The sequence below is a fragment of the Astyanax mexicanus genome, chromosome 13 (assembly GCF_023375975.1).
Source record: "Astyanax mexicanus isolate ESR-SI-001 chromosome 13, AstMex3_surface, whole genome shotgun sequence".
NCBI classification, from domain to species: Eukaryota; Metazoa; Chordata; class Actinopteri; order Characiformes; family Acestrorhamphidae; genus Astyanax; species Astyanax mexicanus.
The window spans coordinates 40,735,300-40,757,151 of record NC_064420.1 but is presented as its reverse complement, the minus strand read 5'-3'; the positions used below and the strand labels follow the sequence as shown (position 1 = coordinate 40,757,151).

Genomic DNA, 21,852 nt, shown 5'->3' with positions numbered 1-21,852 from the left:
GTATCCAATGTTTTCTATACTAAAAACAATATGTATCCGATATGCTTCTCTGTAACATTCTTTCTCACTCACACAGTCCTTTGGCAGTGCACGTTCCTGGTTTGTACAGGAACATCCCTTAAACGGAATACTGCTGACTGTAACCCGATCCTTATCGATAATATTAAACCAGAAACCAGAAAAGTTAAAGGTTAAAAGGTGCTTATTGTAGCCAATAAGAAAGGGTGGCTGTTTGTTTTGTAGCCAATGAAAACAGGGACAGCTCCGAAACAGGAACGCCCGTGGCTGCAGGTTGATGATATTGTTTGAAACCGAGCTATAATAAGAAGCGGTTAAAATCTTTACACTCTGAAATGAGACAACCCTTCAAGATCGTGATACTTCATCTAAATAAATAAATAAAGAAAGAAAGAAAGAAAGAAAGAAAACGACTTTATTAGCAGGCTACTAGCTGTGCTTGGTTAAGTCGGTCAGTCTGTCCATGTCAGTCTGTTGTCAACTAAATGTGAAAAGGGAAAATTATCTAGATAGCTGCAGCACGGTACTTACTTAAGGATGCTCGACACTCGTATAACGAATGATTGTTGAAATGTATAAGAAAGAAAATAATACATTTAAATAAATATACGTTTGGATTGTCACCTCATCTTGAGGAAAAATGTACGTCTGGATATAGAGATACACTAGAGATATACTTGCTGTTTGGCCAGGCGTTCACATAAAAAACTTTCTACATATTTAACGTAACTGTTCACATATTCGCTATATGTGCTATGTTACGTTACTGCAGGCTTCCACTAGTGGATACCACCTCCCACAGTGGCAAACAGACACGTAGTCTTTCTTCAAAGCCTTCTACCATTTAGGAGCTGCTAAATGCGTGTTTGTGTGTACAGCCATCATAGCTGCGTTTAAGTTAGATACCAAATATATCTCTATCCTTAGTCAATAGTTTCTGTGAGACTTCACCTTAGGTGCCTTCCTCTCCTCCATGCCCACGCTGTCAAAGCGTTCGATGAGGTAGTTCAGCATCTCTGTCTCTTTACACGCCTCGATGGTGAAGCGGTCACTGCCTGAGTCACAGGCCGTTCCCCCACCAGACGCACCCAGGCTACAAAAGGAGAGACAGAGACAGATGGGGAAGAGAAAGAGAGAGGTGGATGTCATTATAAACAAGAAAGAAAACAACACGACGAGTGACCCGTAGAAGACAGACTCTTCAAACGGCTTCAGAGAAATGATATATACAACCACTGAAGGCCATTCCTGTAAGAAAAGGCTTTGCAGGCTTAATGTTAGAACAACATAATGATGCAGCATCTTATCCACAACAGAAATACGGCTCACACTGGAAATTAGGAATTGTAGAAAAACAAAAATAGCCTTGAGTAGACGCAAAGCATTCAAAAGCATGTCTAGAAAACTCCAAGTTCACAATACTGGTTAGATCAACCAAAAACACAGCAAGTGCTTGGTCATCAGGAAGCACCTAAAGAACATCTAAATCACTAATGCTGCATTGGTATTCATCTCCAGCAGGCAAAAAGTTATTGTCACGAAGAGTGAGACGATCCCAATCAAAGCACTTATCTATTTTATACTATCAGGTTTAGTACTGCTGTACTGATCTAATTTTAGAACAGAACAAACTGCAGGTTCTGGACAAGCTTGGACTTCCACTTTCAAGCATCCTTTCTCCAATTAAATATCCAGTTTAGCTGTTTTTTTGTTGTTGTTGGAGCAATACAAATAGCGGAAAGCAGATAAGTAACCTTGAACTAGAATTCAAGTATAAATTCCAGTATGAAAGTCCTGAACTCAGATAATAATTAAAAACAGATAATAAAAAAAACAACACTAAGAACATTTAAGAAGAATGTTATAAAAAAAACATCCTTGTTAAGCAAACCAATACAAATAATACCTAAGTAGAATTATTGGATTTTTAGCTCAAAAACACTAAATAATGACTTTCAGATATCAATTTTTTTCATATAGTCTTTACAGGTAAAAGCTTGTAAAACTGGCAGGCGTTAAAAATGATAAAAATATGATTAAATTCATGCAAATACCTGGATTTTGTTTTCTATCTATCTACATCACTAATTATTACATATTTGAATATTCTAGGATCTGCTGAAAATAGCATGGCATGCTTGACTCTCTCGTATAATATTTTGCCATTTTAGGCACATAAATGTACATTAAACTACCAATGAATTCACACACAAAGTAAGTTGTTTTAAGGTATAAAATGTCATTTTTATACTGTAACATTTTTAATTTAATATCATGATACTTATTGTATCACCAGGTACACAGTACAAGTACACAGCCCTTCAAAACAGACCAAATGTTCTCTAATCAACAGAAAAATAAGCAAATAAACCCAAACAAATGAAAGGCACCTCTTTTCTGATGTAGCATGCATTAGTGGTGAACTCCCAGGTGAGAGAACAGGACACACTTCACAGCACACCTCTGCCTCTCTCATTAGTCATGTTATTTATTCATCCAGCACGGATTAAGCACCTAAACTGCTCATTACCAGCCTGCTCACTTCTCAACGCTTGAGCAACTCCCAGCACCATTAAAATAGTAAGCCTTAAGCCATCAAAAACATTCAAACGAATGGACAGAGGTAACAACAGAAGCACAGACGCACAGATGTTCTGGCAGGGCATTTAGAGGTCAACAGGATCACATTCATGCTCTAAGCTAAATTTAGTCTCAAATCCTCATGACATTGACAAGATATCATTTGGAAACAAAGCCCTGACCAACAGGATGCCATTGAACTTGTGGAGGAAATAAATAACTACCCTTTTTTTATCTATTATTAAAACACATGATTAAAAGATAAACAGCAGCATAGCCTCTTTAACATGAAATACTGGTTTTCTGGCAAGGCCCACTTGTTGTGCCAGCACAGGGCACCGAGTGTTTCTGTTAGTGGCCAGGCAGCACGCTGAAGCATGCAACACACTCTGGCACTGGTACCTTGACCCAAACTGAACCCCAGAAAAATCCTCCTCCTCCTCGTCTTCCTCCAGCTCTTCGTCGCTGCTGTCCTGAGACATGTCAGACAGGGCAAAGAAGAGGAGAGAGAAAGGGCTGGCGGAGCCACGGCGGACAGGAGCAGGGTGGGAAGATGTGATGACATGAAGGAGAGGGGAGGGTTTAATGAGATTTCTCATAAAAAGGAGGAACCACAAATTGACTAAAGACCCTTAAAATATGCTTTATAATTAACAATACTCATTATACCACAGTTAGGTCTAAGCTCGCAATGCGATTGGGTGAGATTCATTTGAGCAGTGACAACATCTCTGAAGGCATCTCTTATACCTGTAGCCTAGCCATGGTTACAAAGAGCTTAATGATTCTAATTATACCACAGTTAGTTCTGAGCTCACACTGTGATTGGATGAGAGTTTCAGGGCACTGATTTGAACAGACGGCTCATTTCTATATTTCTATATTTGAAGCATCATGCTGATCCACACTCGACCTTCTCAACAAAAACACCATGATAAAGACAGACATTGTTTCTTATTAAAACCGAGTTGAAAAACTGAGACCTGTATTTAGTGTTAAATCCTGCATTATTTTGTGTGCACTTTATAGCTATATTTCTTCAGTCTCTTGTGCTGTAAAAATGAGGCTAGAAACTCCAAAGTTTTCATAAATTTCCACTCTTTCTTTTTCTATGGTCAGTGTCCACTTTTACTCTTTAATTTTTATCCAAAAAAAGGAGTGCTTATTAGCCATCATTGGGTACAGTTCGCAGTTCTATATGAACATGAACAGAATAGACAAATCTGCAATAATGGCTACATATAGCTTCAGACTTTCAGCTCTGCTCCACCATATATTTTCTTTAACTTTAACATTTTTACAGTCTGTCTTGATGCTCATATGTGCGGTCTGCAGCCATGAAAATGGATCTCTGAAGTCCTTACAGTCAAAACACTTCAATGACCAGCCATCTTTGCAACGTCAGTGGGCGTTAGAAAACAGAAATACTCTAAACCAAAGATCAATTACCATTTTAACAACATAAAGAAAACTTTTTTAATGGAATCTACCAAAACATGATTAACAGTTTAGTGTTTGGCAGTTAAAATGCTGTCTTTTTAGGCTCTGGGGTTTTCCCCCCACTAGCAGGTTGACCTTTTGTTAAAGGGAGGGACTTGGTTGGGTTGAGCATTACGAAAACATAGTGGCTGGTCTCTAACAACGCATTGATCAATACTGATGCACTAAGATGCTGCATACATTTTTCCGACTCTGTATGAAAAAGACAATATTATCCTACGTGTATTCATTTTCAAAATATGTTTTCTTTTTGCCATTAATATCCAACTCTGTATAAAACATCTTATCTAGCATTCTTTTTCCAAAAATCTAATCCATAATAGGAACTGAACTGTGGTATAATTGCAAAAATACACTTTAGACTGCGCTATGCTATTCTGCACCATGAATTTTGGCACCGACAATATATATATATGAATATTTTGAGTATGTAGCACTTTCTATAATGTTTTACTGCATAGTTATACTGTACAGATGATCTCACAGCTGAAGATCTGCATATGTTGAGTTGGTAAACCACTTCATATCAGCAGCAAAAAGCACAGCACAAGGAAAGTAAAAAGAAAAGCTGGCAAAGCCTGAAAGTGCAACTTAAACACCTTCTCACTGAGATCGCAGGATCTATTTTTACCACAAAATGTACCAGATGCATAGGTTAGGAGCTACTTAAAATGTTTCATTTCACTGAATTTATTAGAAGAACCATCTGGACAGCTTGCATTTTGTCCTTAATCGAACGCTGGGTTAGCATATTACTGGTTTAGTGGGCAAAGCTTCACATCTAACGTAGTGAGAAAATACCTAGAGGGCATCCGTGCAGCCAAAGCGGTCCGTCTGGCCAGAGTGGTGGGAGAGGCAGGCATGAAGGGAAATGGGACAGCTGTGTTCCGTGCCCGGTGTCTGGGAGATGGCAGAGGGGCAGGCTGGGGGCTGGACGGCACAGCTGGGCTTTGGGTGGAGGTGGACAGGGTAGATGAAGGCCCTGCAGGGCCAGATCTGGGGCTTAAGCTCATGGGGAATGAGGAACCCTGAGAGGGGCTGAGGGAGTAGGGCCTGTACCTCTGAGAGATGGGCACAGGAGCAGAGGAGGTTTGAGAAGAGGAGCTAAAAGGGAGACGTGGAACAGGTACTGATGGGGCACCTGCAGGAGGGGTAGCATCTACAGGAGGAGGGGCAACTGCAGAAGGAGGGGCACCTGCAGGAGGCAGCGCACCTGCAGAAGGACGCACACCTGCAGGAGGCGGCGCACCTGCAGAAGGAGGCACACCTGCAGAAGGAGGCACACCTGCAGAAGGAGGCACACCTGCAGAAGGAGGCACACCTGCAGAAGGAGGCACACCTGCAGAAGGAGGCACACCTGCAAGAGGGGCTGAAGGCACAGGAATTGACGGTGCACTCATCCTGAAGTTGTGAGTAAGAGGATGTGGACTACATCCATACAGACTGTAAACAACAGGAATTATTTAGAATAAAAAATGTGAAAAAGCACAGAAAATGACAGAAGATAGACAGAAAAAAACTAATAGAGAATAGTAGTACAGTAGTGTTGAAATTAGGGATGCACCAAATGTTTGGAAAAACAGTAAAAAAAAAAAAACATGAAAAGTAAAAAAAAAAAAAAAAAATTATATATGAAAATTGATTTTAACTCATACTGTAACATTTTCTTTAATGTTAGGACTTTTTAGGACCAGGCCCATGTGGTAGCCGGCCAGAATAGCAGAGAAACGGCAGGTTTAGGTCCATTTTTACGTTTCACTGCCTAAATTAAATGAAATACACAAATCATGCTTGTTATCTGTTCACACAGTTTACTACTTCTTCACTAATTGTTTTTCTTCTGAAAGATACAAGCTGTACAGGGCTAGGACAGTAATGTTATTTGACTAAACCTAGCCTTAGCATTTCTTTGTTTACAAAAGACTGTCTGTCTTCCTCTATGTAAATTTCACTTATGTGATAAGAGCTGCACTGCTAAGGTAAATGTATTGAGCTTTGCTGGTATTTGATGGAATATTAAAAAGTGTTCAATTAAAAAAAATAACTGAAAAGCAAGACAAAACACATTTAAGCTACTTAATATATTCAATGAAAATTAAGGAATAGCTCAATTGTTTTTTTATTTTGTTCAGTTTAAATGTAGTTTAACTACATTTTGGTACATCTCTAGTTTAAAGGAATGGTTATGTACATAGACAAGACGGTATATGAATTAACACAGAAGAGCATGTCTGGTAAAAGACAACAGCAGGAACTGAACAGGAAATACCAACACATCAGGCTTCGGTTTTAAGATCAAATCTGCACTTATGTGCGAGTCATGAATGCACTCCATTGTTCACCCACACTTGCCTGGACAAAGAGCTGGCACCGAACGAGCCTCCGCAGGGCATCATGGGACTGCTTCCCTGGCTGGAAGGCGGGACGAGTGTCAAGTGGTGGTCTGGGGATTTGGCAGCAGTGATTGGCTGTGATGTGGCGGTCAGGCTAGCAAAGGGGTTGCAGTCACGTGATTGGGTGGACATCATGAGCACTTCCATTAGGATCTGGCCAATCAAGTCTTTGAAGTCAGCATAGACTGAAGGAGAAAATATAAGAAAATAGAGTCTAAACCAATAATAAAATGCACAAAAAAAGCATATGATGTAAAAAAATTTTATATAACTCTCTCCATGCTTCTCTGCTCTCTCTTACCATCTTTTGGGTTCTGCTGGAACTCTGCAGCAAGCGAGGGCAGAAAGATGACATCACGGTCCTGCTCCTTCCAGGATACACGGAGAATCTTGCAGATGAGCTGCAGAGCCTGCTCCTCAGACACATCTGGGTTAGACGAGGAGTCCTGCAGGAAAGAAAGCAGCGTTTAGTTATCCCTACTGATTTATTCATCACTACTGTCACGCTCATGAACCAAATATATAAATAGCTCATATTCCGAATATTATCTTAGGACTTGGTATAATGGTAAATGATGGTGGGATTAATGTCCATCAAATGAGACAATGTTCTCTTAACAGGCTGCTATTTTCACCTTCTCAGCCAGGTTACGCTTCTCCCTGCGGTCACTGTCCTCCACTTCCATGTTCTCAATTCCTGAGTCCACATCCACCTGGGACATGCTGAAGACACAGAACAGGATTAGACACCAAAGATGAGATAAATTAATGAATCAAGTGCATCTCAAAGGTTAAACAACACTCAGGTTTACCACCAAAGGAGTCAAAGTTATATTTGCAAAATATGCAATATAACTAAGCAATAATACTGTATGTGATTGATTATAAGCCCTTACAGAGACAAATGCACTTCAGTATTAAGAGGCTGAATAAAAAAAAAACACAACACCACAGTCATGGCAACATGTCGTTCTACATAAATGCCATGAATGTAAATGTAAGGCGACACTGTTTAAGACAAAAAGAAATAATAACCTCTATTAATAAAATATTTTAATTACTTCATTTAGACCTCACCCTCTTTACCTGCACAACATTTTAATACAGAAGAGAAGCCTCACCTCTTTTCGCAGGAAGCTGTGTCGATGTCCATGCTCTGTGAGCGGGACAGGGACTGAGACTGGGTCTCAAGGCTGTTGGATGGGGAGCTGGAGAGAGAGCTGACCCCCTCACTGCTCTGGCTGCGGTACGCCACCCCTACAGGACAATAAAACAGGCCTAAAATTAATTTGGACACACAATTAATAATAAATAATAAATAAAATGTGTGTCAGAGTTGTGTACTGTGTAGGGCTAAATTACTGAACTATCTCCGAGCTAGTATTTGATAGCTCAAAATAGATTTTCTCCATAATAAATAGAAACACAAGGTTTGTAGACCAAATTTCCATGACTTTTCCTAAACTTTCAGGGTATTTTTATTTTTCCAAAACTTATTCAGGCCTGATAATTTCTATTTTTTAAATTCCATGACTTTTCCAGGTTTTCATGACCGTATGAACTCTGTTGGTGTCAGTTTTGGTGTGTCCCCAGGATAAACACTTGAGTGCAAGCCACAACAACTGAATCAAGACCCTTGAGAGGAGGTGGTCTCAGTCCAGTTAGCATGTGAGGGACCAAGAGGGAAGCTCTCCAGATTAACAAGCTCATTAACTGGTTCAGATCACAGGAAACAAACTACATGTGTAAAAACAGCATGAGAAGACGGTGTGTAAAACACTGTCAGCATTTTAACTTTCACCCAATCAAAGAAACCATTTAGAAATCTGCCTAGTACCAAAATAGCAGCACACGGTAAGAGCAAAAAGGGCAGGTGCATTGGAACACATCCCATTGCTAGAGGTTCTAGACAAAAGCTGCACTACACTGCAGCCTTGTGCTTTTGCTACAACTGCACTTTCATGTGGGGCTGAGCTCTGAATCAGGTGTGCTGAATGGCAGCCACAATAGCACCCTGATGACAGAACAAAAAAGGTCATTTTACAAACGCTGATGTGCACCCCCAAAATCCTGATTCCCTGAAATATAAACTGCCCAAGGCCTCAGGTCATCTGAAATGTCAAATGTGATTGTAGACAGAGAAAACAGGCTCAGCTTGTTCAAGGCACTTGTATAACATGCAGCGATTGAAAGTAAAACAGAAATTAATAATGAGGATTTATTATTATTAAATAATAAAAATAATTTATGATTTTATTTCCAGGTTTATCCCTAATTAAACAACAGGCTGAGATTGAAGCCTGGAGTGTTGTGTACTTGCAGCAGCAGTTACAGGACTACAAAGGTAATCAGATAGGATATGCAAACACTCTTAGAACAACTAGGTCATAACCTACATGACAGCGAGCGAACGAACTTGTAATCAACAGCCTGTACTCCCTGTGGCAGTGAGGCGCTCTGTAAATCTGAGAACCATCACTCTGGCTCAGCTACAAGTCCTGGGTTGAACTCTGGCCAAGGATAAGGTACGGCGAGACCGCCAGCATGACTGTGCACTTTTCTGGTGATTAGTACCAAAAATACAGCGAGCAGACCTTTCATGCTTTGATTATAGAGCTGCTCTCTAGAGAGGATTCCTCCAGGATTCCCAAAGTCTGCACTGAGCTCCGGAAGATAAAAGGAAGCCAGAAAATTAAAAAAGCCTAGTCCTGGAATAAGAACTAGAAATGATCTAAGGTTCACTAGACTGTCCTTCAGAGCCCACCATTGCCCAATCATCATAGTTATTTTTGGATGTTGGTTTGTTTGTTTGTTTTTTATTGAATTGTGTAATACTTTGTACATAAAAAAAATTAATGCAAATTTCAACACTTACATATTATATAACATATCATATCATTAGACACTATTTAAAAACCAAAAATAACTACAATATTCATATCAGAAAAGAAAACACACAAAACATTCACATTTTTTTACTTCAATTGTTAAACATTGTCATAACTTTTTAGAAATGTAGCATATTAGGGCTATTTACAATTTTAAAACTTCAGGTAAAAAAATAAAATAAAATTAGGTGTACTCTTAAAATGTTTTTCTTTAAGTATAAAATTCTGCAGTAAAAGAGAAAAATTAGATTTGATATTAAATAAGTTATGTCTTTGATGTTAAATCATATATTGCTTAGTTCTAATTGCACATAATTTAGTATTCAATATTTAGTCTTAAGAGACTTGCTATAGAGATTCTTAAAGTGCATTACCTTAAGTTAAAAGTAATCAAACACACTTTCCCCAGTAAATAATTTCAATAAAGGCATTCCAGTGAAATGTAGCTTTCAGCCACATTTTGTGTTTTGAAGGAGCACAACATTCATGGAGTGTAAAGTAATCTGTCATAACGTTACACTGCAGTTATGACCCTGTAAGCCTCACAGTCTTAAACCTGTTCAAAAGGTTTAATTCAGGGCTTCACTAAAGCTATATGAAAAGCGCTGATTGAGCCATGGACACGCTCCCTCACTGACGGGCGTCGTTTGAAGATTAACAATCTGCTTTCTTTCAGTTTTAAAAAGAAAGCGAGAGAAAAATCTCAGCTCACACACACACACACAGAGACCTGGTATGGCCACAATCTTTTTCATTACAAATCACAATAACAAGTACAATGCTATAGGTATTTTCCAAACAAGCAGGAACCTTTTAACACTGCTGCAGCTAACAGGAGGGGGCTGTGGAAATGTGAACAGAACAAAGCTCTTACCTGAAGCCCCCATTGGTGAAGTGGCAGGGGTGACATTTTGGGTGTTGAGGCCCAGAGTGTGGGATGGTGCTGGTGGTAAAGGCTGTGGAGACGCCCCCGACGGCCCTGGCAGCGGACCTGGAGGGGTCTCTCTCTGTGGGGACGTCAAAGGGGTGCTAAGGGGGGTGGTGGGCTGGGATGTTTGACCTCCAGCTAACCGGGCCAGTCGTCTTCTCCGGATCTGCAACAATCAGTTAAAAAAGGTTTAAACTTTCATATACATTTTTATATTATAAATACATAAACAAACCATACCAACACAAAACAACGGAGGATATAATACCAATAATGTTGGTATAGGCAGATAATTGCTCAAAATGGGCAGATATTTAATAATGCATTTACGCATTATAGAAAAATATGGAATGTAGAATCTTCAATTTGATCTACATGCAATTTCTATATTTTATAAAAGTGTTTAATTATCTGCATCTGCAGATATGTGCAAGACAAATAACAAAAAAAATACCATTAGCCCCCAATTTTCATTTCAGTGCATCTCTAGAAATACAGACAATTTTGAAAAATTGGGCTATAATTTTTTTATAAGCTGATATTTGATGAGAGATCTGTTGTATTCGAGAACAATTTAAAATACAGACTCATCAGTTTCATCTATTTCCAATTCAATATAATATAAATGTGTGTATTGTCAACATGTTTAGATGTGTACACAATTTCTTTTTAAAAATTCCCACGATTCCTCCATAAGGAAACCCACAGAAACAAGGACATGGTCATATATTTAATGTATCATTAAATGGATGTATTAAACTGAGACTATGACCCTAGGAAATCTAGACACTGCAGTATCCATTTATCATTTTAACTAAACCACGATAAAATTTCAAAGCTTTAGTCTGCTCTTCTCCAGAAATGCTTCAGGAGGATCACTGCACACTCCAGTGACTCATAAGGACCTCAGCCTCCGTGGCGAAAGCTGACAGCAAAATGCCAAGATGATGAATACATGACAGTATAATTTAGCCTCGTCCTGATTCAGTCTACCATGCAGCGAAAAATCTGTACCCACCATTAGCACTTTTATATCACAACACCGAAGTTGAAGCTTAGTGATGGATCAGTGATGGATGGGTCATAACAGTCACTTAAAAAAAGACCCCATGTTTTACTTCACTTCATACCATTGTTCCCAACTGATGGGTTTGAAAAGTAAACTGGTTAGCTTTTAACTAGACCAAATTATCTATGGTTGCTTTGTATAAGGGCCTTAGTAAAATAAAGCAAATATATTGATTTCTCATAACAGAGATACAGAGCACAAACTACACATACACACATTATATGTGTTGAACTGTGTTTAAAATGTGAACATATCTAGACTTCTTTGAATGCACTGGCATTGATTGGCATTAAATGGATCAATACTTAGTAGTACTGAAGTAAACAGTCTGCACCATTAATGATCAATTCAACTGAATATTCAGTTCTATACCTGATCCTAGTTAAATACAGAGATAAACTGTACTGTATGAATCTTATTTACAGTTATATAAAGCAAAGAGAACCCATTCCTGTCAGCATCATGAGTTAGGAATCTGAAAATTGTCATACAGACAATATAGTCAGTGATTACATTTTATACCATAAATGTTTTGAAATAACTGAGCCCTGCTTTATATCAAATAATTAACTAATGAAGGATCTCTAATTTTTACTCTTTACATTTTTCTTTGCTGAAAACTATGCCTTTTTAGCCTGAATATATAATTATCTTTAGTCCTCGAAGTAACATTGGTACTATCAAGGCTAATGTGTTGTCATGTCTTGTGCTACAGTGTACAATTACCAGCACAGATAAGTCTGATGAGATGAGGACAGCATTGTAATCCTGTTGCAGGTCAGGTAGTGACCAACATTGCTACCTGGCTATTCTGGTCTGCTATGCAGGCTAACCTTACTAATTTTGATTATGATCAAGTAAGAGATGGAGATTACATTAATATTTTTTGTATCATGATGAACAACTGTACATTTCAACACAGAGTGTAAAAAATCTGTTAATTAAACTGAATGAAAATTGTCATATAAACCACTGTATCATTCATGAAAGAGCATTGGGATATGAGTTTTTTTTAAATCTGGCACTCCTAGTGCATTTTGTCTGCAAGTTAAAACACGATCTGTGTGATTGTGTACACCAAGGGTGGTGGCTTTTATACTGTTCATATCGATATCGGAATTATTGCGCATCGAATGATATTAAGAAATATATTGACATATGATTTTTGGACATATCGTCCAGCCCTATTTGAAGTGCAGATGGACTCTACTATAATAATTATTATGAACTCAAACCACCTGCATTTCTCTTCTGATGGATTTTTAATATTGGCCCTTTTTATTTATTTACTTCCCTCAATTCTTTGTGTACTGTAATGAGGCTGCTGGATTTTTTTCCCTTAGAGAACTGTCCTAAATTCCCTAACTAAGCTTCTTTTATATCTTTGCATTGTTCTAGAATACATTCATTTTCAGTGGGCATATATGCAGCTAAAACAGGGAGCCTAGTTCATCTCACATTTACCACATTAACATTTTATTATACCATTATAGTATTTATAGTAAACGACCATGGCGTAAGCTTTTGTCCCTAACCCTCTACGGCATTTATTTATTTTTGAGAGAAATACTTATACTTATAGAACCACTTTTATTTATTTATGACCCACTCTTACTGTATTGAACCGCATTAGTAAATATACCAAGTACATAAATAAATACATTAGTGATAAGGTACTGTATGCTATGTTGAAATAACAAATCATTTTTGTTGTCTGAAGGCAACACTATGCCATTGAGGGTTAACAGCATTTGCCCCCCTTACATTACCTTTACTTTTATACTTTAAGTCGTTTTAAATCCAGTACTTTTATACTTTTACTTGAGTAAAAAGCCTGAGTTGATACTTTACCTTAACATAAGTATTTTAAACCCTAATGTAATATCTATACTACTACCTACAGAGTAATGAATGTGTATTGAACAGCTTAAATAGCAACTTTTGACATTTTGTGTTTAATTGAGGATTTTATTTATTGTATTCTTTATGTGAACGAATAAGATGTTAAATATAAGAATAATATTTAAAGAAAAGCTTGAAAAGCTGATTAAATTGTTGAGTAAATAGCATTAGCAGTTACCTAGCTGCTAGCCAGCTCCCTCAACCTATACTGCTCCTTTCAGAAACGTTAACAGACGTTACAGACCTCCTCATAAACAAGCAAATACGACAATAAACGTGTTTACACATTAAAATAGAATTAACTCAGTCTATTCGGATCTAAACCACTCTGTTTTGCTACCCTGTAGAGAAGAACAATGAAGCTAACGCCAGGCTAGCTAACCTGAGCTCTGGTAGCTAGGTGAGCTTCATAAACCAGGCTGCTAGCTAGTGCTAGCTAACTAACTGTTAGCCAGCTAGCTAAGCCAGCTAGTCAGCAGGATGACATGGCTAGCCAAGGTTAGTCCTTTAAATTCTATTTAACTAGCTACTTTTTACATTATCACCACATACAGACATCGATAATGCAGACTACTATCAGTGACATATAACAGAAAGCAGCTGTCTACTCCTCTTAGCTAACTGCTAGCCTATACAGCCAAAATCCAGGTCCAGAAGTACAAATCCGCTCCGGGATTTCTCTTCAACTGCCTGAGTAAACACTCTAGTAAACACGCACAGTCAGGATCTCTGTAATACAGTTTATACTAATATAATATCAGATACACAGATCTTTCAACCATTCTAACTAGAGATATCAGCATATCTCACATCTCTAATGTAATTCTGACTTCTAACATATGTTGCCAGTGATTATTTTTACCCTTTTCTACTTTGCTCATAATTATAACATTACTTATTATTTAAATCACTAGTAATATATATATATATGTGTATATATATATATATATATATATATATATATATATATATGTATATATGTATGTATGTATGTATGTATGTATGTATATATATATATATATATATATATATATATATATATATATATATATATATATATATATATATATATATATATATACACATATACATGCATACATACAAGTAAATGTATATATTACAAGTAAAAACTAAATTGGGGCTTTTAACACTGTTGTGATTTTAGGCTAAACCAGCTTGCCATATGCAGCTGTCCTGCCACTTGTAAAAACAGACCTGAAGCAGATAGTTTTTAATTAGCAGACATTGTTACTAGGAAAACTCGCTTTACTTACATGTCTACAAATATAAATTACAATTCCAAATATCTACCTTTATCATTTTAACTAGAGTCCTGGTCAAAATTAGTAAAAATGCTAATTTAAAATTTTTTTTTTAGGATATTCTCTGAATCTCAAGATATTCTAATTGTTTTGATGAGTAAAATGCTTTAAGACCTCTCTACAATACATGTACTTAAATTAAATGTAAAAAAAAAAAAACAGTTGTTTTTTCCTGTTTCTGAGTTTTTTATTCTACATTTTTAGTCCATACAGCTAGCTAGAAATGCTGCACAATTTGTGGCTGTTAAAATTGTAACTGTTTTCTGTATTTCCAATCAATATTTTTTTATGTTAATATAATTGTTTTAGTTTGCAGTTTATACGCATGCACTAAATATTCTGCAATATTATTTGCTGCATTATATTATTTATTTTGCCACATTATGATTATTCTATACTATTACACTATATTCCTGAAATTAATGGATTATTTTAGTTTTACTATATCGCCAAGAATATCGTTATCGCAAAAATAGCCTGAAATATCGTGATATTATTTTAGAGCCATATTGCCCACCCCTAGAATTGAGTATAATATGATTTTTAAGGATTATTTTAGGAAGGTGTAGATCTGCAGCAGAAGCGGCAGCAGGTCTCTGTGCAGGCGGCGGTAATAAAGACCCGGAGCGGAGTTCTGTACTGTGGATCTGGACTCAGCGCCTCCGCTCCTTACTAAAGACCAGTCACTGCTCCGGCTCAGAAAGAGAGAGAGAGGGGGGGCTGAAAAAACTCACCATCACATTAACAGCCTTTCATTACAGAATATAGAGGAGAACAGAGCGGGTCTTACCTCATCCGCGCTGAGCTCTTCCATCGCTTTTCTCTTAATTATTTTCTGTAGCTGAATAATGTCGCTAGCCCCGCAGCTAGCCCCTCTGTCCCCGCGGCTCCTATAAACACCGAAAGTGCATAGTCTAAAACACCACAGAATTACAACACAGTCTGATTGTCTCGCTGAAGCTCCTTCAGTTAAAACATGAAGCGGGAGTGTGTTTCTCCTCTTCCCCGCGCGCTGAACGCGACCTCCGGCCGATTTCTTTAAAAGAATGAAACAAACACAAAAGTATTATTCGTCAAAACACCAACGCGGCCATTTTGGTTTCGTGGTCACGTGACAAACGAGGGAGGGAGGGGGGGCTGAGCTGCTGCAGAGTGATGGGGGGGGGGGGTCTGAATGTATGTGTGTGTGTGTGTGTGTGTTTGTGAGAGTGTGTGTTTTGTAAATATAAAAATATAAGCTTAATTTTGTAAGTGTAAAATTACAGATTATCTCTAGCCATTTAACTGATTAACTGAGTGAGGAACTGATTATATGTTATTAAAACCTGAGATTTTAATAAATCACTTAAAAAACATACAAACAATAGTAAAGGTGGACAGACAGACAGACAGACAGATGGTAAGAACCCCAATGCCCCCAACTCCTCATCTTTTCTTAGGCAACACATTTTTTTTTATAAGATACATCTAAATTAGACAAGTATAAATGGACAACATTTACTTTTATTTTCCTGTAGCTTTTTTTTTATATTCCAGTTCCAGTTCTCATCTTAGCAATGACTTTATTACTGCATTATTTCACCTGTCAGACCTCTAATTCTTCTTTTCCCTGCTGAAACTGAGACTTAGTCCAGTCATGTTAAGCTGAGCTGAAGGCTAAAGGCGTTGCCATGTGGGTCAGCCAGACCTGACTCTCCCTGTACTAGTTTTCTCTAGTTTATAAGAGTCTTTTGAAGGTGTAGAAAACAGTAATGACTGCTTTATGGCTTCTCTAAAGATAATACTTCTACTTTTAATAGTAACAGAGTTCTCTGTGTTTCTGTATCTTTTTGTAGTCATTATGGTAAAAGTGTGAATGTGCTGTGTATGTAAATGTAAATGCTACAGTTGAGAGTGCCTGTTCCAAAACTGCTTTACTACAAAGACTTTGTAAAATAAATTTTTTAATCCATTTCCAGTTTATTTCCATCGCTACTTATTAGCTTTAAGCTGTTTACCAATTGATTGTTTGCTAAAAATCACCCCTTCTTTTTTATGCAATTTATGAAAACATTCATTTTTTTGTAATTTTGCTTCCATTATTAATCTGTAAAAGTTTGACATGTTATGGAGGCATGTTTCTATCAAATTAGTGAGACATACAAAACATCATTGACTCTGAACATGTTTTACTGTACTTTTTAATTTGTCAAAATTTCCTGAACATGTTTTATGTAGTAAAAAAACAAATATTTTACATTTGTAAAAAAAAAGTAAACAATAATTTACATTTATACAAAAACATATTTCATATGATAAAAAAGTAAACATTGTCTTATATACAGAATCAGTTCTAAATGCCCAAAAACAAAATTATTGAATGAGGAAAATAAATAATATATCAGTGCTCTCAGGCAAAAACCTTGTATCTCCTAAAATGGCAAAACCCTTCTTAACTTTCAGTGTCAAAATTCTACTGAACCGCTCATTATGCAAAAATAGAATCAAAGTGGGTTTATAGTTATATCACATTAAGACAAGATGTACTGTACATGCGAGTAAAAAACTGAGATGCGTATTCCCTCACAGTAGTAAAAACACAACTTATACATAAATAAAAATATAGACCATGTACATTTACATTATGTCTTATGTTAAACATGGAGATACAAGGTTTTTGCATTAGCACAGTAATAATGTTACAGAGTACCAAAACACAGCTTGAGCTGAAAACCCAACATGGACCCTTATGAAGGGCATCACAGTGTCCATTTCAAATGCTGTGGTTCCCTCTAGTGGTGCTTTAGTCTACATACAGACAGATAGTCTTTCTGCATTCCTGAAGCACCTGACTGCACTGTGCTGTCCTGGGTTAACTCTGGTTTAAAGAAAGGCCAACACTGAGATGTTATCGTGGCCCTAGAGCAGAGGTCACAGGGGTCATACGTGCCTCAACAGCACTGCCTTTGGTAACAAACGCTCAGCCTAGCTGAGATCATGAAGCCCTCTGTATTTAACTCTCCTGATCAATAATGATCACAGAGAGATGACAGAGCTCAGGTTCTGTCTGTTTACTGCATTATATTAAAGGACTGGAGCTGTACTCCGTCCTGATCACAATGAAGACTGATGGTAAACTTTAGGCCACGCGTTTGAAGACTTGCTTGCACACTTGGCCTTCACAGTACAGCTCCTGTAAGACAACACAATAAGAAAGCACAGTAAATAAGTGAACTTTTATTCCTAATCTTTTATTGTCCTCTAATAAAAATAGATTTTTACCGTTTTGTTTTGTTTCTATTGCTTATAGTGTTCAGTTTAACTTAATTTTATATGCAAAGAAATCAATATTTAATGCAGGAACATCAATAAAGGCCTGCAAAATGCTGGAAGCCTTATTGATGTTACAGCAAAGATGCACAACACTGACTCTAAACGTGTTTCACGCTTGATTTTTATTAAATTTCATTGTATTTATCATTAAGCATGTATACATTCTTCTTACCAAGTGCAGCTTATCGTCCTCAATCCAGTGACACCAGCCTCTGTTCTTCTTCTCTCCCTTCTGAGTGCACACCATCCTGTTCCCTTCCCACTTGACCAGAGACTAAAGACAGACAGACAAGGCCTTTGGTGAGTTCTCAATTCAAGCGCAGCTTCTGTTGTTCTACATGAGGTACTAACATTAATGCTAGGGCTGGACACTAGAGCCCAAACTGAATTACAACACATTTTCTAATTGGATGATACACTGTTAAAAAAAAAAAAATCTAAATCTGGGCAACAATAAGTTTAGACAGCAAAAAAGGAGAGCTTTTGTGTCTTGATGATGCTCAAGTTGATTTTTATTTATTATGTACAAAATAATTCTAATTATGATAAGAACAAATAAATAAACCCACAAAACAACTGCCAATAATGGCTACAAAGTATTTCTGTACCTACAAACTTCTAAAAGCCATTAATGTATGTCCTATATTTCTATCAACATATGTACAGTATATAGTGAAGTTTCTAAAAGTAACTATAAAACTCTAAACTGCACTTATTTCATGATAAATTAGACAGGACTATATTTATTTCCTAATTGTGTATTACTTTATTATTGTGTATTGTAAATTATACAAAAAAAAACCATACCTATGAATAAATAAATGAATAAATAATAAACATATATGATTTATTAAATTGTGAATGCTATAGTGGTGAAGTTGCCTCAGAGTTATTAGTATGTTAAGTAAAGTAGACTTTAAGCTGTAAGTAGATGCATTCCACTCTGTTACTTTACACCACTGACAGTTACTTTTTTAGTCTGAAACAACAGTATGTAGTATTTGGCACAGCAACAGCTTTAAGATCAGTTTAGTGGTGCACTAATTTGTACTGATTAGAATAGCCTCTGTAACATTACTACCCCTGGTTTAGTATGCCAGCTGCTGCACTATGTAACTTTGGTGGAGCTGGCAGAACACTGCATAACCTGAGTAAGGTTTGTGTAATATTGTGTAATATTGACCAACACAAATAAAACTATAACCTTAAAATGTCCATTATATTGATTATATGTTTATAGTAACTTAAAGTAACATTTGAACTAACATTTCTGTACAGTTGAGTGATGCAGCAGTGTAAGTGTATTACCTTGCAGTTCCTGTTGTCCAGACCCTTGGTGTATTCATCAAACTCCTCATCGATTTTGAAGGAGAAGATATAGTTTTTCACGCTGCTGAGAGTTTTAATCACATAGACATCTCCGACCTGCTCGATCACTTTACGAAGCTTTACCCTTGTAGCAACCTTCCGATAGTACAGGCTAATCCCTGCAAAACGAATGAGAAAAAGTTATCAGTTATTTCACTTTAATCCATAATCATTTTCTGTACTCCCTATCAGTTTTATACACACAACAACACACTATCTTAATATTAATACAGGTGTTCATTTATATTCAGGGCTAAACTAATTCTATATAAAATGCAGTCATACCCAAAGCAATCATGATTTCCTCAAAGTTAGTATTGCTGATCATATCCCATGTTCCACAGAGGCTGTCAGGCATGTTGTCAGGTGACTGAAGAGAATCACAGCAGGAGAGTGAACACAGAGCAAAGCAGAGCAGAGCAGAGTGAGATACACAGGAAGATCCCACGCTTTAAAAAGAAACACCACAGAGAGAGGGGGCGGGGCCAGCCCACAAACCTGTGTGACTACAGGTGCGCTCACACACACACACACACACACACACACAAAGGAGCAGGCTTTGTCTGGAGACACTGTATAACCAATATAATGAGTTTTATAATACTATTATATACACAAATAATTGGTACATATATATAAGTGTATACTCAAAAATGGATTAAACGGATTGTACACTTCCAATTAAAATTAATATCTTTTAATAAATAATATTAAAATATTTGTACAAATGATCACATTTATGATTTTTTTTTTCTTTTTCATTCATCAGTGTCAAAAAAAGCAAAAAAACAACCTTATATCTCCATAGCACTTTATCTTTCAATGGGAATCAATGTGAAACAATTTTATTCCAAGTAATTCTGGCGCATTTCTATTGGCCTACTTATAATAAAATCCTGATACAGTATAAAGAGCATCTGCCAGATAATTTTTTATCCAAAGTGGAAAAAAGCCAAAAAAAAAATGAGATGCAAACTTTTTGCCTACCCGTGACAATTTTCTTTTTTTTTCTTTTTTTTTTTTAGAAATAAATGATTATTATTTAAAAGTATATGTTATATTTAATTTTAATCTGAAACCAAGTAGATGTGGCCCTGTCTTTTTTACATTTCAGAAATATATCAAACGTATATTTATTCGCAGATACAGCAAATACATACACATATTAAACATATAATAAATATCCTATTGACCCAAAACTTGTGTATGGGTGCATTCTTAATAATCCAGCTGATTTGAAGATTTAACACAAAAATATTTGCATTCCAGATAATACGATTAGATCATTTACATGTAGAAATACAGTTTCACGTGTTTTGCACTGGAAAGATAAAGTGATAATTAAATATTTCTAAGAAAATGATAACAATAAGCAGCTTAATACTAATGATCCTGAAATAGCTGATCTGATAAAGGAGAGCATGTCTGAGAGGCAGATCAGTGGTTATTTGGAAACACATTAACAGGTGAGTTGAGAAAAGGTTGGGAGTGACGTCAGCCGGAGGGGCAGGAAGGGAAAATTCACACAAGCAATGTTTCCAGTGTGAGAGTATTACTGCATTATTGTGTGTAAAGGTGTAAACAGACCTTCTTCTGCCTCACCAACCACACCCCCACCCCAAGACACACACACACACACACACACAAAGCCTCACAATTACTCATTACTTATCAGTCAACACAATCAGTAAAGGCTCATTCTGTATAATTCCTCGTGCCCCACTGTATGCACGAGGAAGTCACATGATCCTGTCTGGTGTTCCCCCACTCATCCACATCACCATTTAATAGATTTTAGAGTTTCTATTCCTCTTAATTTCCCCATCATAAACCCCCCTTTCTACCAGGCTATAGTATCGTTTCAGGAATTTATTGAATATTTGGCAACCAAAGATAATAAGCCTGAAAAAAAAAAAAAAAAAGAAACATAAAAAGAAACTCCGAAATAATTTATACAAAACGAAATTAACTTTATTTGTATGTCTGTTGGGATATTAAAATGTGAAGTGTTTCATAAATATTTTTAATGTGGCGTTTTGAAATTGCCTTTTCTTTGAAACACAAGACCGAATTAATTTAGCTATTATTTAATTCATGCTATAGTACAAAATCAATCAACCTTTATTTTCACTTAGGAATACAGATAAAAAATAAAAAATAAAATCAATGAAAATCTTAGAATTCAGTTAAATCTTTTCTTTTGGTCCGTTTTTTTTTTTTTTCTTCAAAAAATGAGGAATTATTTATTTTTATTTCCTACATATTTTCCCCTTTAATCATGGCAGGGCCTGGAGGGAGATTGTGTATACAACAATAATCCCATATGAGACCTTCAGAAAGCAATGAAAGTAAGCTCATTTGCATAAAGGAGGTGAAAATAAACAAGGTGCAGCAATTCAACAGAACATACATCATCATCATCAGCTGAGGCTGAGGGGATTTCTGATCAGCTGTTAATCATATTGTGTGAATGTGTGAAACTAATGAGCTTTGATTAACCTTCCTTTCATCCTCAGATATACTTAAAACAAACACTTTAAAAATCAATGTTTATGTTTCTATGTTGTATGAT

At 36.6% G+C, this 21,852-nt stretch overlaps 2 protein-coding genes across 11 annotated transcripts in view; both read right to left on the bottom strand.

The window, feature by feature from the left end:
* ube4b (ubiquitination factor E4B, UFD2 homolog (S. cerevisiae)) overlaps nucleotides 1-15,725 on the bottom strand; it is a 35,836-nt gene extending 20,111 nt beyond the window's left edge. Inside the window, exons 1-10 of one of the 10 annotated variants that reach the window (XM_049486470.1) lie at nucleotides 15,391-15,725; nucleotides 10,254-10,473; nucleotides 7,613-7,748; nucleotides 7,127-7,214; nucleotides 6,793-6,937; nucleotides 6,451-6,676; nucleotides 5,330-5,541; nucleotides 4,900-5,275; nucleotides 3,001-3,114; nucleotides 970-1,111 (exon numbers count right to left, since the gene is read on the bottom strand). In XM_049486470.1, the coding sequence (XP_049342427.1) occupies nucleotides 970-1,111; nucleotides 3,001-3,114; nucleotides 4,900-5,275; nucleotides 5,330-5,541; nucleotides 6,451-6,676; nucleotides 6,793-6,937; nucleotides 7,127-7,214; nucleotides 7,613-7,748; nucleotides 10,254-10,473; nucleotides 15,391-15,414 (1,683 nt within the window). In that variant the 5' untranslated portion in view covers nucleotides 15,415-15,725. Of the gene's footprint in view, nucleotides 1-969; nucleotides 1,112-3,000; nucleotides 3,115-4,899; nucleotides 5,542-6,450; nucleotides 6,677-6,792; nucleotides 6,938-7,126; nucleotides 7,215-7,612; nucleotides 7,749-10,253; nucleotides 10,474-15,390 lie in introns of all 10 variants that reach the window. The other 9 variants (XM_049486467.1, XM_049486469.1, XM_049486471.1 and 6 more) reach the window with 9 other exon arrangements.
* A 1,039-nt stretch (nucleotides 15,726-16,764) lies between these two features.
* rbp7a (retinol binding protein 7a, cellular) lies at nucleotides 16,765-19,753 on the bottom strand. Its single transcript, XM_049462931.1, has 4 exons — nucleotides 19,566-19,753; nucleotides 19,221-19,399; nucleotides 18,085-18,186; nucleotides 16,765-17,772 (listed from the first exon to the last, which is right to left on the bottom strand). The coding sequence occupies exons 1-4, from the start codon at nucleotides 19,636-19,638 to the stop codon at nucleotides 17,719-17,721; spliced, it is 408 nt and encodes a 135-aa protein (XP_049318888.1). The 5' UTR covers nucleotides 19,639-19,753; the 3' UTR covers nucleotides 16,765-17,718.
* Nucleotides 19,754-21,852: the final 2,099 nt, after the last annotated feature.

What these genes read in the sequence shown, in the direction of transcription:
- rbp7a (XM_049462931.1), bottom strand. Translation starts at nt 19,638, where the DNA reads ATGCCTGACAGCCTCTGTGGAACATGGGATATGATCAGCAATACTAAC. An exon ending in TGGACAACAGGAACTGCAAG is followed by an intron (nt 18,187 to 19,220) that starts GTAATACACTTA and finishes GTCTGTCTTTAG; the next exon opens with TCTCTGGTCAAGTGGGAAGG. An exon ending in AGGACGATAAGCTGCACTTG is followed by an intron (nt 17,773 to 18,084) that starts GTAAGAAGAATG and finishes GTTGTCTTACAG; the next exon opens with GAGCTGTACTGTGAAGGCCA.